This window comes from Gymnoscopelus microlampas (genome assembly GCF_963454915.1).
Source record: "Gymnoscopelus microlampas genome assembly, chromosome: 6".
Classification (NCBI taxonomy): domain Eukaryota; kingdom Metazoa; phylum Chordata; class Actinopteri; order Myctophiformes; family Myctophidae; genus Gymnoscopelus; species Gymnoscopelus microlampas.
The window spans coordinates 33,718,882-33,736,381 of NC_139943.1; the positions used below are offsets into that span (position 1 = coordinate 33,718,882).

Here is a 17,500-nt window from a genome sequence, read left to right on the forward strand (position 1 = left end):
TCTATGGCCAGTGTCTCTCGCTTTCTCTCTGCCGTTTACATTTCGGGGGGTTGGGGAGTGGAGGCTCGAGTTTAACCATTTTCATCCCTATGTTGGGCATGTCATTATAGACGAAAACACATCACGTCACAACGTGCTGTGAACTTGTAGATAATAACTTTTATTAGCAATTAGTAGCAATTTTTTTTAAAGATTAATTGTTTGGCTTTTATGCCTTTATTGATAGGACATTAGGCTGACAGGAAATGGGGAGAGAGATGGAGAGTGACATGCAGCAAAGGCTGTCGGGATCGGGAGTCGAACCCGCAACATGCTGTCTAGGTGCCCAGGCGGTTACGCCAACCGCCAACCGTCCGGGCAATTAGTATTTTAAGGGTTGACACAATAGCTGATTGGTTTGGGGCGCTTGCCACGTATGACTTACCCAGCCTGTCTCTGTCTGTTTCCTTTCTATTTACACTATACCTATCAAATAAAGGCAAGCCTATCAACACTTTTTAATAGGGCTTAAAGCTGCAATCCATCACTTTTTTTGTGAGATCCTGTGGTTGGGAAACACTAGTGGTTGCCAAAAGATATTGCATGATTCTCAAATGGAAACAACCTGCCTTCCCATATGCGCTCTCCCTTATAGCGCAACAGTAGGAATTTCGACGCGTGCACGGGGGGACCCGAGGTCATGTTCCGGGTAGAACATGAAAGTTAGGGGATTGCAGCTTTAAGAGCTTTACGTTAAATAGATTGACCTGAGAGAGGCTTTCTGCTCCCAGCTGTGTGTGCCTTGATGTCATGTGATAGTGGCGGTCACTGGGACCAGAAGGTGGAATATGGTGACAGCGCCGCAGTGCAAAGTAATGAGGAAAATATAGCTGTGCTGTTTACCAAATTGGCCGTGTACTGTATGTGTATATAGTGCACTCTTAAGAAACTTCAGCTGGAGATCTCTGTAGCTTGAGTAATTATAGGATGCGCGCATGTCACGCACACACACACACACACACACGCACACACACACACACACACACACACACACACACACACACACACACACACACACACACACACACACACACACACACACACACACACACACACACACACACACACACACACACACACACACACACACACACACACACACACACACACACACACACACACACACACGGTAGGTCATGTGAGTGAATGACAGTCCGTTGCTGCCCAGAAAGTGGTTACAGCTTCCCTGCATTCAGTGGCCTTTTTTCCACTCCTGTATGAAATGGAGTCCAAAGATCTGGGTCAAGGGAGAAAGACAGACAGACAGACAGACACACACACAGACACACAGACAGACACACAGACAGACACACAGATAGATGACAGAGAGAGACAGAGACAGAAAGGGTGAACAATTGAAGCATCATGCTCATCATAATTCCCTCTTGTTTTATTTCACCATTGACTGGCTTGGTCTGCGTCAGCGTTTAGCTTTCTACCCCGGCACAGCTCGGAATGTTAATCAGCACAAAAGCTGCTTTAGATTTACTAGCGGGGGAATTTGGATGCGGTTCTTTGAAATGCCAAAACCCTACATCCCTTACGTACCAAAACCACTCGCTGGACTGTGAGAACCACGCCGGCACAGGGAGAGAGTGAGAGAGAGAGAGAGAGTTTGGGCCTTGGGAAGAGAACCAAGTAGGTTTTTGGTGGTGAGATTTTGGTGGGTCTGATATGACTCCTTGGCTTTTTCAGAAATGATGTACTGTACCTTCGATGTCTGTGGCTGGTGGGAATGTGAACACATCACTGTCTGAAAACCTGTTCAAAACTGAATACATATCTGATGTCCTAATGAGTGTGATAGTGTTTGATGGAGATAGTGTTGAGCAGAGTTTGATGGAGTCAGGCCAGAGAGATGTATATATACTAGGGGTGTGCCGATATATCGTCCCGCGATATATCGCGATACGTTTTCGCGACGATATGTATCGTTTTGGGAAAAAAAAATATCGTTTTTGAATTTTTTTTTTTTTTTTTTTTTTTTTTTTTTTTTTTTTTTACAATCATAATAATTAGGCATGCAAACGGCCCCGAAGTGAAAAGAGTGACAACATGTTTTTTTTTCGGGTCAGGTGTCATACTATTTGGATTCAAAACGGCTATTGTAGCTGAAAAGCTACAAGTTTGCATGTCTGAATAATGCAAAAACAGAATTATTTGTTTGCATTTTCTTTTTTTCTCCTCCATATATTTTCATAATAAAAAAAGTGCGTATCGTATCGTATCGAAATCGTATCGAAGTTGTGAGCCAAATATCGTATCGTATCGTTTGGTGAAATTAGTGTATCGGCACACCCCTAATATATACCGTAAACGTGTATATAAATGAAACATCACACTCTCCTGTGTCCACTGTCTCATAACTACAATGCAAACCTCCACCTCGGATGTGAGCGCTGTCAGTCATGGGGAGAGTATAGCGTGGCCATGCAGGCATCATAACTCTGAGAGTTAAATTAACACCCAGGTTTTTACACTCTTGTGAAGAGTTCAAATTACAGGCTAGACAGCGGTGCTTTGCAACAGCTGGAATGGGCAATGGATGGAGATGTGTGTGTGTGTGTGTGTGTATATCTGTGTGTGTGCGTGCATGCGGCGTGTTTAGCTGGTGTTACAGAGGGCATGGGGAGGGTGGAGGGTTCCGGAACAGAGCTCAGGACATCGTCGCTCAATGAGTGTGTTGTTGTCTCCCTCTCTCTGTGTGTGTCCTAAATGACTGGCCCTCTGTTCAGCCTCTGCACGCTCCAACTGAGAGAAAATGAGCTGATCACACAGATTGAATGGCCAGCAATTAGCGGACACACACACACACACACACACACACACACACACACACACACACACACACACACACACACACACACACACACACACACACACACACACACACACACACACACACACAAACAGGCACAAATAGCGTACACACTTTGTGCTTTGTCCAGCCCTGTTTTACTCGTTGAATGGCTTGAATAGAGGGCAGTTTGTTCTTGAAAGAGAGGATAACCACTCCTTTTCAAAGCAGGCAAATAAAACCTCCAGCCCCTTGATCTGTTCAGCCAATAATCCATTGTTTTATGACGGCCAGAGTGTGGAGGGGGGTTGGGGTTGGGGGCGAAGGGTCCACGGCTCCTAAAAATGACAGTAATGAAAATAGTTCTCTAAAAACCGAACCGAGATGCGTCAGTTCTTGTTTCGTGCCCCCAGAGTTGTTCCAGTGTTGTTATTTGTCACCCTTTGGCAGTGTTTTTCGTCCGTTGACATCACTCCAATAATAAAAGTTGATTCAATTACGAGAGGGCGGAATGGGCGGGTTTGTGGTTACGTGTTTATGTGCATGCGTTTTTGTGCAGCGGTGTGTATGTGTGTGTGTGTGTGTGTGTGTGTGTAATATCCGTACTTAGGCACCAGTGTGTCATTAGGGGGAAGACACAAATGACCTCTTAAAGCATGGGCCCGGGAGGGTCCATTTTTTAAAACTCTCTTAGAGTTAAATTGACACTGAGGATTTTTACAGTCTGCAACAAGCCACCGAAACCTATAAAAACTATTGTGTCATCCGAATGGCGTCGCTCTGCTGTAATGCGACACGGCGTCACGTATGGATGCACCGAGTTTCGGACGCGACTGAAGAAACCACAGGCTCCACATTGGTTCTGGAATGTAAAAATATAAAACATAAAGGAAGGCAGAGAACGACGTATGAAAGGGAGGAAGAGAGAGGGGAGAGGGAGAGAGAGAGAGAGTAGGGGGTTAGAAATGTGAAGTAATGTTTAGGATTAGGACTGGTGGTGGTGTAGAGCAGCTTATGGAGATATGTTTCAAACCAAAGCCAGGCCTCACTAGTCTATGCATCCCTCAAGATCTAGACTGGACTATTCATACTTGGTTGGTTGCACACTGTGTCGCACACCAAAAATAGCAGATCTAAAAGATCTGTTATATTTGGTGCGTGACAACGGCATACAAGTCATTACTATACTATACTTCTTTCTACTGTACTTTTATGGCTCCTAGTATTGATGATCTCTTGTATAGTTTAGTTAGCTCCACTAGAGACTGTTGGCATGGATCTGGTCAACTTAGAGTTTAGACGTGGATGTTTTATTTCAGCGATTCCCAACCTGTGGCCCACTGGTGGTCCTTCAGGATATTGCAAGTGGCCCCCCAAATAACAATGGGCAAAATATGTCTTATGTATGATAATATAACATGAATATTGAAAAAAGTATCTTAAAAAAGTGCTATTCTTTCTGTAACACCTTGAACATTTTGTTTCATTGTGGTATACCCATAAACCAACACCATGAACAGGAACTTAAAATATATTTTCTTAGTTCCATTGATCTAAGAGGGAATACAATCGATCCAGAAAAGGTCGTGAACTGCTTGTTTTATTGCATTATCCATAGCAGCAGTTCTGGCACATCAACGTAATTGTCAAAGTGAATAGTATAAGCAGCTTAGAAGCATCTTCACAAGCCAGGATCCAACAGGGACATAATAGCAGTCAGTGGTTTGGGAGCCAAACTGACATAATAGTGCTGCTCCCGGAAACTCTTTGGGTTTCACCCTGTGATTCCTTCACGTTTGCTCAGCCAACTTCAATTCTGATCCCTCTCTCATCCAAGGTTTGTCCGTGATTAATGGGAGCGTGTGTGTGTGTGTGTGTGTGTGTGTGTGTGTGTGTGTGTGTGTGTGTGGGTGTGGGTTGTTGCTCTGAACTGATAAGGTTACTTCCTCTTTTAGCCCCGGCTCAGGGGTCACGTCTGACCCGTGACCCCTGGCTGCCGAAGGTCACCAGAGGTGTCAGGGAACAGTGACCAGACGCCACTTCCCTTGTCCATCATGCCTTGTGATTTATCAGGCTCTAACAGGCGTACACGTGTGTGTGTGTGTGCGCGTGTGTGCGCGTGCGTGCGTGCGTGCGTGCTCGTGAGAGAGAGAAGGAGCAAGGAAGAGAGAGAGCGCTTAGAATCCTCTCTGTTCATTTGACTATGAGAAGTGTTACATTTGTACACTTTTCAGAGTTACAAATGGAGAAATGAACACTGTGTTGAGTGGTCAGATAAGTGGTCAGATGGGTGGGCCGCAAACGCTTTCGAGATTTTCAAGTGGGCCCTGATCCAGAAAAGTTTGGGAACCGCTGGTCTACATCCAAAATGCTAAATACCTGACTGACTGTTCAGTTGAATCCCAACCGTCAATAACAGTTCAACCATGAATGCTGCTCTGTTCGTCTCCACATCTCTATAGCAGCCCGTAGTAGTATTTCTTTACAAACGATCTTACTTCCCAACATGTCCAGTGAATGATTATTTTTAGCCCCAATGCTAATAGACCTCTCTTAACGTTCTAAATGCCCCTCTGTCCCTCTGTCTCCAAACCCCTGTTTAGATAAGGATCGTGAGTTGGTGGTCCGAGGGTGGGCCGGAGTATGCAAACACATGGATATTTTTACCCGTGAATGGTGAACCCCCCCAGTCAGCCTATGTCACCCCACCCCAACCCCAATACATACTAGACTAACTCAAAACGTTGCTCCATCTCACTCACTGATACTGGCCTTCCCTTAACCCCTTTAACCCTGGTGTCCCTATTTAAGGGTTGTCATTATAGGTGAAAACACGGCGCGGTTTGGAAGGGCTATTTCCACTTTTAGTGAAAAATAGGGTTCAGAGGATAATACCTGAAAAGATAGCAATATGATAGCAAAGACAAGTCTCTGTCTGTCTGTCTCTCTCGCTCTCTCTGTGAGCGAGAGAGAGAGAGGGAGAGAAACAGGTGTCTTGGAGTTTTGATGGGTGGATAACGAGAGACAAGCTGTTACTGAAGTATCACATCTGGACTGTGCATTACATTGTCATGGAATGGTGGGTGGGAGGGAGGGTCCGTGTGTGTGTGTGTGTGTGTGTGTGTGTGTGTGTGTGTGTGTGTGTGTGTGTGTGTGTGTGTGTGTGTGTGTGTGTGTGTGTGTGTGTGTGTGTGTGTGTGTGTGTGTGTGTGTGTGTGTGTGTGTCCTTGTCTAAAAGACAAAGACATACTATCTTAGTGAAGGAAAGAGGAGGTAGGTGCGACACACACACACCCAATAATGGCCTTGTCAAACACGGCTTTATTGTGCAGCACCACCAACCTCTAGGCTGTTGGAGGTGTGTGTGTGTGTGTGTGTGTGTGTGTGTGTGTGTGTGTGTGTGTGTGTGTGCAGGGGCGAGCACAGCCACAACCTTCTGGCCCAGAATCACAGCTCTTTGCTGGGAAGGGGAAGTGGCTTTGAAGCCCCCTGTCCCTGGCCCGCTCTCTGATGCCTCCTCAACCCTGTAATGAATGAAGAGGTTGTTAGAAGGGGCGAGGCAGGTGTCCACTTGGGTGTGTGTGTGTGTGTGTGTGTGTGTGTGTGTGTACATTCTTAAGCGCGTGCATGTCCAAATTCTCAGATGTCGTCCCTTTATGTTGTAAAATACCACAAACACAGACACAGAGCCAGGAACAAATCGAATCATGTCTCGTTGGCTTGCACATGCACACTTACACACGCGCACGCACGCGCACGCGCGCGCGCGCGCACACACACACACACACACACACACACACACACACACACACCCTCCACTCTCTAGACAAAACAAAGCAAATTCACAGACCAATTGCCATGCTGGAATGTGCTTTTATCAGGGGCTGGGATGGTAGGAACAATGCTGACATGTTTTCCTTCAAGGCCACGATCGCTGAAAGAAAGTACCTTCAAATTACACAAAGCGATCCATCGCTTAACGTCTCCTGACAGTTTTATGTAACACGCAATATATAAAAGGAAAAAAAACACCACATCACAAACTGTGACAGGATAGAGCTAGGTCATCCAGAGCTCTTTGAGAAAACTAAGCAGCAACGGGATTTTAATATTTTTTCTGGCCTCGCTAATGTCCTTTCTAATAACCAAAATGATCCAACACATCATTGACAGAGATCCATTTGAGTGAGTTGAGGAGGAGCTGGCGTACTTTTGAGAGATAGTTCGGTCGCGCTCTGCGACTGCCAATGGGCTCCGCGGTGGAGCTCCAGCATGTGATTTGTAGCTGGGATCCCCACATGACGCTCGCAGGGTCAACCTCAGAAATGGAACCATGATGACCACAACAGAATGATTCGCTGCTCCCACTCGCGTTCCCTTGCCTCGCCCTCTCTCCCTCTCTCTCTCTCTCTCTTTTTGTCTTTTTGTCTCTCTCTCTTTCTTCCCCTCGGCCTCTGCTCTCGTCCAGTGTTGCCATGTCTGCTTATTATTTATAACTGACTTTGGGCTTGTTTTTCTGTAAAAGGTTGCTTGTAAATATTGGTGGTTGCGGTTTTGTTTTGGGCTTGTTTTTAAAAGTGTATAGTTTGCTTATTTGGGCTTGCTTCCAATTTGTTTTGATTATTGTTTAAACTCAGTGGTTCTCAAACATTTTCATGTCAAGGACCCCCCCAAATAAATTGATGTGTATCCGTCCACGGATCCCCCATCTGAAATTACAAGTTGTGCCAGGGACCCCCGTACCTGATTTGTGTTGTTAAAATGTTTCCAAAAATATTCCACATTTTGCTCAAGATCTTTTTGAAAATAGCCGATCTACAAGCTCACAACACTTCGCGATGCGATGAATCTGGCAACACTGCTCTCATCCCTCCAGTCCAGTCCAGTCCCACCACCTCCTCTCCCCAGAGCCGGAGAGAGCGATGATCCGTGCAGTGCTCGGAGCTGACGAACGCTGGTGATATTAGTGGTGGTTGGGGGACAGGCCCTGTGCTGGCTGCGGCGCTCAGCCCAGGCCGTGGATGACGCAGTCTGGGGTTCTAGTGGTGAAACCAGCGAAGGGGTGGGACTGTGGGAACCGCTGTGAGTGCGGTGGTGTTTGAATGTTTGAGTGAGCTTTGAGAGAGAAGGACACACATTTAATTGAAAGGGCCGCGTGTGCTTTTCAAAAAAAGGTAACCTCCGTAAAAGATTTTTTCCCCCCCCGACACTTCAAGTCAGTTTGCAAAAGTTCAAGAGATAGGTCTATTTTAGGCATGCCTGGGATAGAAATATTCCCCCAAAAAGCTTTACAATGTTTAAGGATGCATCTGTAATAAATGATAAAACCAAAATATGACATTTTGTGAAGACGGCAAGCTCCGGAACAGGTTGTAACTGGTTTATTGTGCTGAATATAGCAAACAGCGGATATAAAGAAGCTGTTTAATGGTTCAAATGGATGCATTATTGATGTTTTTAAACAATTTCAGTTCTGGTGACTCATAGCTCCATTCATGAAATATTGCGTTATGTAAATGACTGGTGTCAAGGCAACGTGCATGGTGAGTCACAGACTAACAAGGAGTGATAATAATTATTCTGACATTTTGTAAATGTGCACAGCAATGCACGTTCACATTCATAACGGTGCACAACTGCACGCACGCACGCACGCGCGCACACACACACACACACACACACACACACACACACACACACACACACACACACACACACACACACACACACACACACACACACACACACACACACACACACATCTTGGTCACTTGACTTTTTCCACACATCCTCCTCCTACACTAATGAGACAGAATCTCTCAATGTTTCTCTCAAAATATTTCGTGCACCTCAGTGGACCCGCGTCTCACCTTGTATCTTTTCTGTTTCCTGTTATTGCAGGGGAATGCTTTCGCAGAAAGTAGCAGATCGACAAGCTCACAACTGCTATTTTGATGCTGGGGTTTAAGTGGTCAAAGCGAAATGCTAATTTAAGCACTCTCATCACAGCTACGACCCCTCTTGCCAAAGCCAAAGGTCACAGCGGGTTGTTGAGCTTGTTGACCGCGGCTGTCTAAAAGTAAACGGTTTAAAGTGCGTGAGTGTGTACATAACAGCGTGACAGAGGGAGCGTTGTTGCGCTCAAGCGTGCAGCCGTTCAATTTGAGTGCGCAACCTTCCCTCGTTATCGTCACTTTTCTGTATCTTTTTCTCTAACTCTATTAATAGAATTTGTACTCGGGAGGCTTCTTCACAGACGCTCGCGCTCTATCGGATAATTCTCAAAAGTATGAGGGATTATCGCTTCTTATCGGGCCCTAATTAAACTGCCTGAATCGACAGGTCAAAACAATATGAGTGTGAGTGTGTGTGTGTGTCTGTGTGTTGGCCTCGAGCGTTATCCTTGAGAGTTACTTCCATTTGTAACTCCGAGAGTGCACACAATGCACATTTGTGCACTCGAATCCATTTGCAATGCATGAATGTTTGTGTACACTTTGTGTTGACTGATGTACTTGCCCTTTGTGCAGCCTTAACGCTCGGGCCAGAGGCAGGCAGCCGTTTCCATTGTGATGAAACAAGGGAGTCAGCACATGTCACACAAGCCCATGATGCCCGAGAGAGAGAGAGAGAGAGAGAGAGAGAGAGAGAGAGAGAGAGAGAGAGAGAGAGAGAGAGAGAGAGAGAGAGAGAGAGAGAGAGAGAGAGAGAGAGAGAGAGAGAGAGAGAGAGAGAGAGAGAGAGAGAGAGAGAGAGAGAGAGAGAGAGAGAGAGAGAGAGAGAGAGAGAGAGAGAGAGAGAGAGAGAGAGAGAGAGAGAGGATTGGAGATAGGGAGGGAGAAACGGAGGCACACATTTATGTGGGACTTGATTCCCGTAGGGAGCCTGATTCTGCCAGAGTGAATGTGTCTTTAATTCTGTCAATGTGGTTTTCATTTGAGAAAGCACTCCACTATGGAGCGAAGGGGGCTCTCTCTCTCCTGCTCCGCTGGGCTTAAGCAAGGCCTGGAAGAAGTGCTCAGATAGCAATACCACATTGTAGAAATACTGTTAAGTAAAAGTCCGCTGGGGCTTAAGTCAACGTATCATTATTACGCTATACAGCCCTGTCGTAGCTCTCAACGATGATAATCCACCTCTCACTGTCTTTATAGAGAGGATGATCTACAGCCTGTCATGTGAATGTAATGGCATGGATACCTGGCACACTACATGTAATATTGTACCTTAACCCATTAACCGTGAACGCTGTGTCACTTTAGACTTCTATGGCTATTCAAAAATAGCAGATATACAAGCTCATAGCAGGGCACCGAGTGCCGCCCTATGAGCTTGTAGATCTGCTATTTTGGAAAAATCTTGAAAAAAAACTGTTAGGATTTAGAAAACATTTTTAAGAAACAGAAGAAAGAAAACTAATTTAAGAATTTTCCTTTTGTTGTCGAGTCTCTGGAATGCAACGTGCGTGCATGTCTATGTGTGTGTATGCACATGTACGTTTGTTTGTGTCTATTTGTGCGTGCGTTTGTGTGTGTGTTTATGCAGAATTCATATCATGTTGCATATTACGCTGCAGTAGCTGTTACTGTGTGTGTGTGTGTGTGTGTGTGTGTGTGTGTGTGTGTGTGTGTGTGTGTGTGTGTGTGTGTGTGTGTGTGTGTGTGTGTGTGTGTGTGTGTGTGTGTGTGTTTGTGTGTGTGACACACAGCAGTTGGTCTGTAGCTACAGTATGCATTGTGTTAGATCAAGGCCTTATTTCCAGATCATAAGGGCAGCATTATAAATGTAAATCATGATGACTTCTGGGGGAAGAAGAAAAAAAAACGTTAAGGGACTTGTTGTTTTACTATAAGCAAACGTCTTGGCAATTACCATGCAGGAATCTGTTTGTGGACATGGTAGTATTTCCTCTGAGAAGGTTTTCTGTTTAACTTGGGAGGAGGGAGGGTTAAATATTCTGTTTCTCTCCCGTGCCGTCCCAGAAGCATGGTCGGGGTTTTTCTTATTTCTTTCTCTTTTTTTTCTTTTTTTCATTTTTTTTTTTTACTGCTGCTCATTTTGTGGGCCGCTGAAAGGGGACCTCCGCCTCCCGGATTATGGAGATTTGTTCATAGGTAGCAGCAGTTTCTTTTCCCCCTCTTAAACATCCTTTTAGCAGATGAGCCCCAGATTCCAACGCAACACAAGGACCCCAGTTTTTTTTTGCCGGAAGCACATGGGAATGTCATTTTGGGGATGGGAGCCCAAGAAGCACATCTTTTCCCTTTTGTGGGGGGAGGGGGGGGGGGGAGGGTATAGAGACGAGCTCTGTTCTTGTCCTCGGCACATAAATTACAAGCTTTGCGCTGATCATCTTTCCGTTCTTCTACGTCTCTCTGCGGGTCGCCGTCTCGTTTCCTCCTCCCTGGCAAGGAGCTGTCATAGGTTTAGGGTGCCAAAGTAAAGGTTCATGTTCGGGCAACAAACCTTGTTTATCTGAAAACTCCAGCTTGTATCACACCAAACCCAGCCAGGACTTTAGTTGGTTGCACTGATGCGCCTCATTTTTTCATATCGTTGCTGTCGGGCTATAGGATCTCCATATTCTAACTTTTTTGTGTTTTGTGTTGCGACTCAAAAATGGATCCGCAACCCATTGTTTGCAGAACACTGAACTAAGGTATACAGGGTTTAAGCGGTTAATAAAAGCAGGAACGCCTCCCATCTGGTGTTTTGCAGGGTTTGTGAGTGAGTGGGTGTATGCAAATACAGGTCAAAGGAGTTGTCGGGTCAGAGTTCTGGGCTGGTTGGTGGTCTCTAACCCCACCCCTCACCACCCCCCCCCCCTCCCTGCCCCAGCTCGGGGGCTGGTGGTGGTGGTCTCTCACCCCCTCTGCTCTGTGGAGGGTCTCCCCAGCAGAAACACAGTGGTGACATCCGAAATTTATGATCCTCATTCCAAACTCTGTCACATTAGTGTCTCCCTCCCACCTGTTATACAGACACCTACAGTGCATGTAAACCAGGCCTGCCCTGGAGCTATACATAATCGGTGCTGTCAACCTCTTATCTCCATTTTCTAACTTGGCGAAGCGACGCGTTTCGAGCTTGTGGATCTGCTACTTTTGATGCTTTTGAATTTGAATCCTGAAAAGTAACAGTTTTTGAGGTTTCCACCCGACAGAGACGATATAATACAGTATTCTGTATGTACATCACGTATCAACAGGCAAGGCAGACAAGGCAGTGAATATATTTGCTCAGTGAAGCCTGGTATTCCTCCTCATGCTGCTGATTTTCTCGTATTTGTTAAATCAACCAACTCTATTTCTATTGAGAAAAACAAACATCTGATGGGGTTGTGTTGTTGGTATTAGGCCTAATTGGCCTGTTTATTTTCCTGGATGTGTGGACTGGCAGGCTTCACGTTTCTCTGCGTTTGTTTATTTACCCTCGGTGGTATGGGATTACGTCTCACATAAGGACCACAAACACACAGACATCTAACGTTTCGACAGACTCTAATTCACATTACCAATACGCCTTGGTTCAATTCTTGGTAAATTCTTTGGCATTCAATTCACACTGTGTAACTTTCAGTGGTTTATTTTTCACAACAACCATTCCACATAAATATGTTTTTTGTCAACTTCTCTCTCCTCTCCTGACACTCTTGCAGCATTCGTTTTGGAGTTGGGAATTGCAGTTGCAGTTCAAAGGTGTCGCCAAAAAGACTACTAAAATGAACGCTGCGCAATGTGTGACTGTGAAAGAATCAACACTGGGATGTCACTGTCGACATGTACTGATCGGCCTTTTCTTTTCTCTGTTCTTCCTCCAGGTGTTCTGTCCCTCCCGGCCCACTTCAGTCCGTACACGGAGGGCCAGCAGTCGGCTGTGGAGAGCAGAGAGGACGCCTACGCCCAGCTGGAGCTGAGGACCCTGGAACAGTCCCTGCTAGCTACCTGCGTGGGCAGCATCTCTGAACTCAGTGAGTATATTAGGCACCAATGCAGGGATGAGTCTCCCTCTTTTTCACTTCGGATGGGCGTGGTTTTCTTTTGAGGTTCGGTTTCAGCATGGTTTCTGTGAGGCTATGGTTAGGGTTAAGGTTATAGGTTTAGGCATAGTCTTTGTGGGGTTAAGGTTCGGTTTAGACATAGTTTCTGTGTGGTTATGGTTAGGTTTAGGCATAGTTTCTATGAGGTTAAGGTTAGGTTTAGGCATAGTTTATCTGAGGTTAAGGTTAGGTTTAGGCATGTTTTTGTGTGGTTAATGTTAGGTTTAGGCATAGTTTCTGTGAGGTTAAGGTTAGGTTTAGGCATAGTTTCTGTGAGGTTAAGGTTAGGTTTCATAGTTTCTGTGAGGTTACGGTTAGTGTTAAGATTAGGGAAAGGCATATTAAGGGCTTTCCCTCGAAAAAGAGTCCCATGCAGGAATAGGGTGTGTCCACAGTAAAAAGTGTGCTCATTCAACTCCCAAGAGTGTACAGATGGTTACGGGTCCATTTGGTTCCATCTGTACATGCTTGAAGTTACAGACCCTTAAAGGTCTGTTTGTAGGCTCTCAGAGTTAAATTAACACTCTGTCTGGATTGTGTGCGTGTGTGTGTGTGTGTGTGGTCTGCAGCTTCCCTAGTGTTAGCAGATTTTCACAGTTTTACAAGTTCAGTAACAGAGACTAAACTAGTCTGGAAGCAAAAATCCTTCACCGGCTGGAAATCCACTTAGAGCCTAGACTAAAAATAACCCAAAAAACACTTCTTATCAAATCATTTCACGGCTCAAGGTAAGAATGTAACATTTTACAGAGATGATGCATGCATCGGACGGGCCTGTGTTTATTTCAACGATCCCTTCAACATTCCTAGCATTTGTCTAAAAGGCCTCCTCTTCCCAAACTGCTGACTCTGATGGAGGAGTATACAGATTCCGGCCTTCTTTCTGCCAAAAAGGCTGTTATTGCTGTCAGCCCGTGTGTGGGAAAGTGGTTGACACTTTTCTTTTTTTGTAGTCAGTCTCGTGATAAGACCCATGTTGTGTCTCAAAATGGGTCCATTTGGTTCCATTTGTATACTCTCAAGAGTAATACCCTGAGGGTGTGAACCTTGAATCGCGTAGCGCAGGGGTCTGTGTTGCAGATTCAACATTTTCATAGATAGATAGCTGGATGCATGTTGTGTGTAAAAAAGAAAGATAGTTAACCTTTAAACCCTCAATATTCAGTCAACTTTACTGTTGGCTCCGAACTTGGTCTGCTCTTTTCCCCTCGAAACTGACTCTCCGAAAATAGCAGATCTACCAGCTCACAACGCCTCGCACTGCGAGGCGTTGTGAGCTTGTGGATCTGCTATTTAATGTTCCATACTGCACAAAGATTTGGCGGACCCCCTGTAGTAACTCTGAGGACCCTAGGGTTCCCGGACCCCCTGTTGAAGACCCCTGGCGTAGCGATAACACTTTGGACTGTGTCAGACAGAAATGGTTGCTTTCTGTGTTTGCATTGTCCGCCTATACATCAGTGCATATCAGGGCGACGTGAACCATATGGAGCCCTGCGTTTTTTGACCCTCCCTCGCCAAGCAGTCGTTTGGCATGGTAACAACAACACTTCTCAGCCCGTTATCAGACCTCTAGGATATATCTCTCCCTTTTTCTTTTTCTTCTGGTGGTCTGAATTCACTCCATTAAAGTTGTTTTCCTGCGTTGCTTGGTCGTGTGTCCGTACGTCTGTTTATACTGTGTATCTTATCGGAGGGTGAGGGGGACTGCATGGGTCTCACCAGTCTCTACAGGAAGAGCCTTCAGATATCCAGCCACACCCCCCCCCCCCCCCCCCCAAGAAAGCCTGGAAAGAACCTAGCTATCGTTGGTGTCGGGCAGAAACCTCTTATCTCAATACTCTAACGTTTTGTGTTTTTTCGTAAATTCACGCCCTACTTGATCACACTACAGCGTCACACAAAAGCATCGAAAAGTAGCAGATCCACAAAGGCGAAACGCGGTGCAAAGCGACGCGTTTTGAGCTTGTGGATCTACTACTTTTTGATGCTTTTGAATTTGAATCCTGAAAAGTATGTTTTGGACATATGAGGTTTCCACCCAACAGAGACTATATAGAGCTATATGCAGTAAGATCCTGAGTGCAAACATGCTGAGAGAGGTGAAATGGACCCATGGGCTCATTCACCAGAAATCAAGACGGAATCTTTCTTGCAAGAACTTTCTTTCTTTCAATACTTCAAACCATACATTTTAAAATCAAATGTTAGCTATCCTAATACTGTAGCATGCATGGGATGCCATATGTCTCGCACAGTATATGAAGGCAAAGCAAGAAAAAAAACAGCACAATTCCTGCCACTCCCCTCCCTGGTATACGAGTCATAAAACAGAAAGGGTGTGTGATAGTTAATTTTCCGCGTCTGTACTCCCAACGTCAGCATAAAATGAGCTGAGTTCTATGGAACTCCTGATGGGAGACGTTAGAACTCCAGAGATGTCTGCAGGAACCCGACTTTTGCAGCCCGTCTGACGATCGCAAATGCTTTCACATCACATAGATCGAAAACACTGATACGGTGGTTTGGCTGTGTTGTTAAGTTGCTTAAATGGATTCCGCTGGCAGACAGGGAAGATGCATCCATAAGCGTGCGTGCGCGCGCGCGCGCACACACACACACACACACACACACACACACACACACACACACACACACACACACACACACACACGCTCTCTCTCTCTCTTACTGTACTCTACTGTACTGTGCTGTACCTATGACTTGTTTAAACCGGATACCTCTGAGCTGGCAGCAGGCAGATCGCAGGAATCAGGGTCGTTAAAAGATGGAGGGGTGGAACGGGGAGAGATGGAGGGAATGTGGAAAGGAAAGGTGAAGGATAAAATTTAAGGATTGGGCGGGGGGAGGCGGTGGAGGGGGGCGATGGAAAGGTGTGGAGTGAGCTTTTCAGGGGGGGTTGAGAAGGGATGGATGAGGGGTGTTGGGGGGTACGAGTGCCTTTTGAGTGAGGAACGGGATAGGTTTCCTTCCCGCCAAGCGGGGCTAACACTCTGCCGTTTGTTCCCGCGGCACAAGGCCACGTTTTTAAGGAGCGCCGTCGTTTTGGAGGGGGCATTAAGAAAATGCGCGCGCACACACACACACACACACACACACACACACACACACACACACACACACACACACACACACAACTCTCTCTGAACACAGACGCACTCTTTTCCTTCTCTGCGCTTGCTCACTGGCCCCTTTGTGCCGCGGCTCTCCGGTGGCGTGAGGCCGGGCTTGTCTGGGCAGGGCTGGCATCCTTCAGATACGCATACCCTGTTCGCATGCACACACACACGCACACACACACACACACACACACACACACACACACACACACACACACACACACACATGCTTGTACTCTGATCTATGCCCAAGAGGCTGGGCAGACACAGGGGCATCTGTGTGGAGCCACTGGATCACCACATAGCCGCAGCATATAAGGTCTATAGTCTAGTGGGTGGCAGGATGCTGGACATTACATCTTAACATCTAAAATTGCTGGAAATTTTGGACATTTTGAAGACTTGCAGCTCTCTGGCAATGGTCTCCCCATTAGCCATGGGAAAACCTGAGAGTGCTGCTAGGCTGTCCGGAAGACGGAGAGGATCATTAAAGAGTTAGAGCCGGGCTTACCTTTGGCAAAATGAGCTCCACAGTAAATCCTGTGAGAATAATTTGGGTCCATTAGCAGTCTAGAACAGTGGCTCTCAATGCGATGTCTGTGGACCCCCAGGGGGCCGTTGAGGGTCGTTCCAGGGGGTCCCCAGCAAAATAAGGAACGGTTTACGGCCCACTACATGTATACATTTGGAGGTCCTTGACATGAAAATGTTTGAGAACCGCTGATCTAGAGGCACCGAGTCAGAGTCAGAGAGATAACGTAGTTGAATTCTGTTTGTATTGAGTTTGCTCCAGCAGTAGAGTTGGCGTCTTCTGCTAGCTCCCGGTCGACTGGAGCATTCCATGTAATCATATGTATCCATCATGTCCCGGGGCAAAGCACTGCTCCGCTTTACCTTTAATCCAATAAGACGGGGAAGGCATCTGTGTCATTTTCTGATTTCTTTGGCTGTTCAAAAAATAGCAGATATACAAGCTCGTAGTAGCACGGCACCAAGTGCAGCGCTACGAGCTTGTAGATCTGAACATTTTCCGAAAAATCTTGACATTTTTTGCAAAACTTTGAATATGTATATATGTTTAAGCAAATATGTTTTACTCAAATCTTTGCTTATGGGGATTCCACAAATGTCTTCTAAATCCTAACAGTTTTCTTTTTTTTTTTTAAACTTATGTTGCTATATATCAGTCAGTGGTTCTCAAACTTCTTCATGTCAAGGACCCCCTCGTTTTTCTTTTCAAAAATAGCAGATCTACAAGCTCAGCACCGAGTGCCGCGCTATGAGCTTGTATATCTGCTATTTTTGAAAAGCCAAAGAAATCTTAAAAAGACCCAGATGCGTTCCCGGTCTTAATGGATTAAGTGAATCACTTTGTCAACATGTTTTGGACAGCGGCCGGGCTGGCGCACATTATTGACTCACCGGGGAAGAGAAAGAGCCATCTAATATAACTTTGGAATCTAAAGGTTGTTAGTATTTCATATC

General features: G+C 45.8%; 1 protein-coding gene across 1 annotated transcript in view; it reads left to right on the plus strand.

Annotated features, from left to right (window-relative positions):
* abtb2b (ankyrin repeat and BTB (POZ) domain containing 2b) overlaps nucleotides 1-17,500 on the plus strand; it is a 77,857-nt gene that overhangs the window by 28,972 nt on the left and 31,385 nt on the right. Inside the window, exon 2 of the mRNA XM_084059092.1 lies at nucleotides 12,657-12,806. Within this exon, the coding sequence (XP_083915218.1) occupies nucleotides 12,657-12,806 (150 nt within the window). The remainder of the gene's footprint in view (nucleotides 1-12,656; nucleotides 12,807-17,500) is intronic.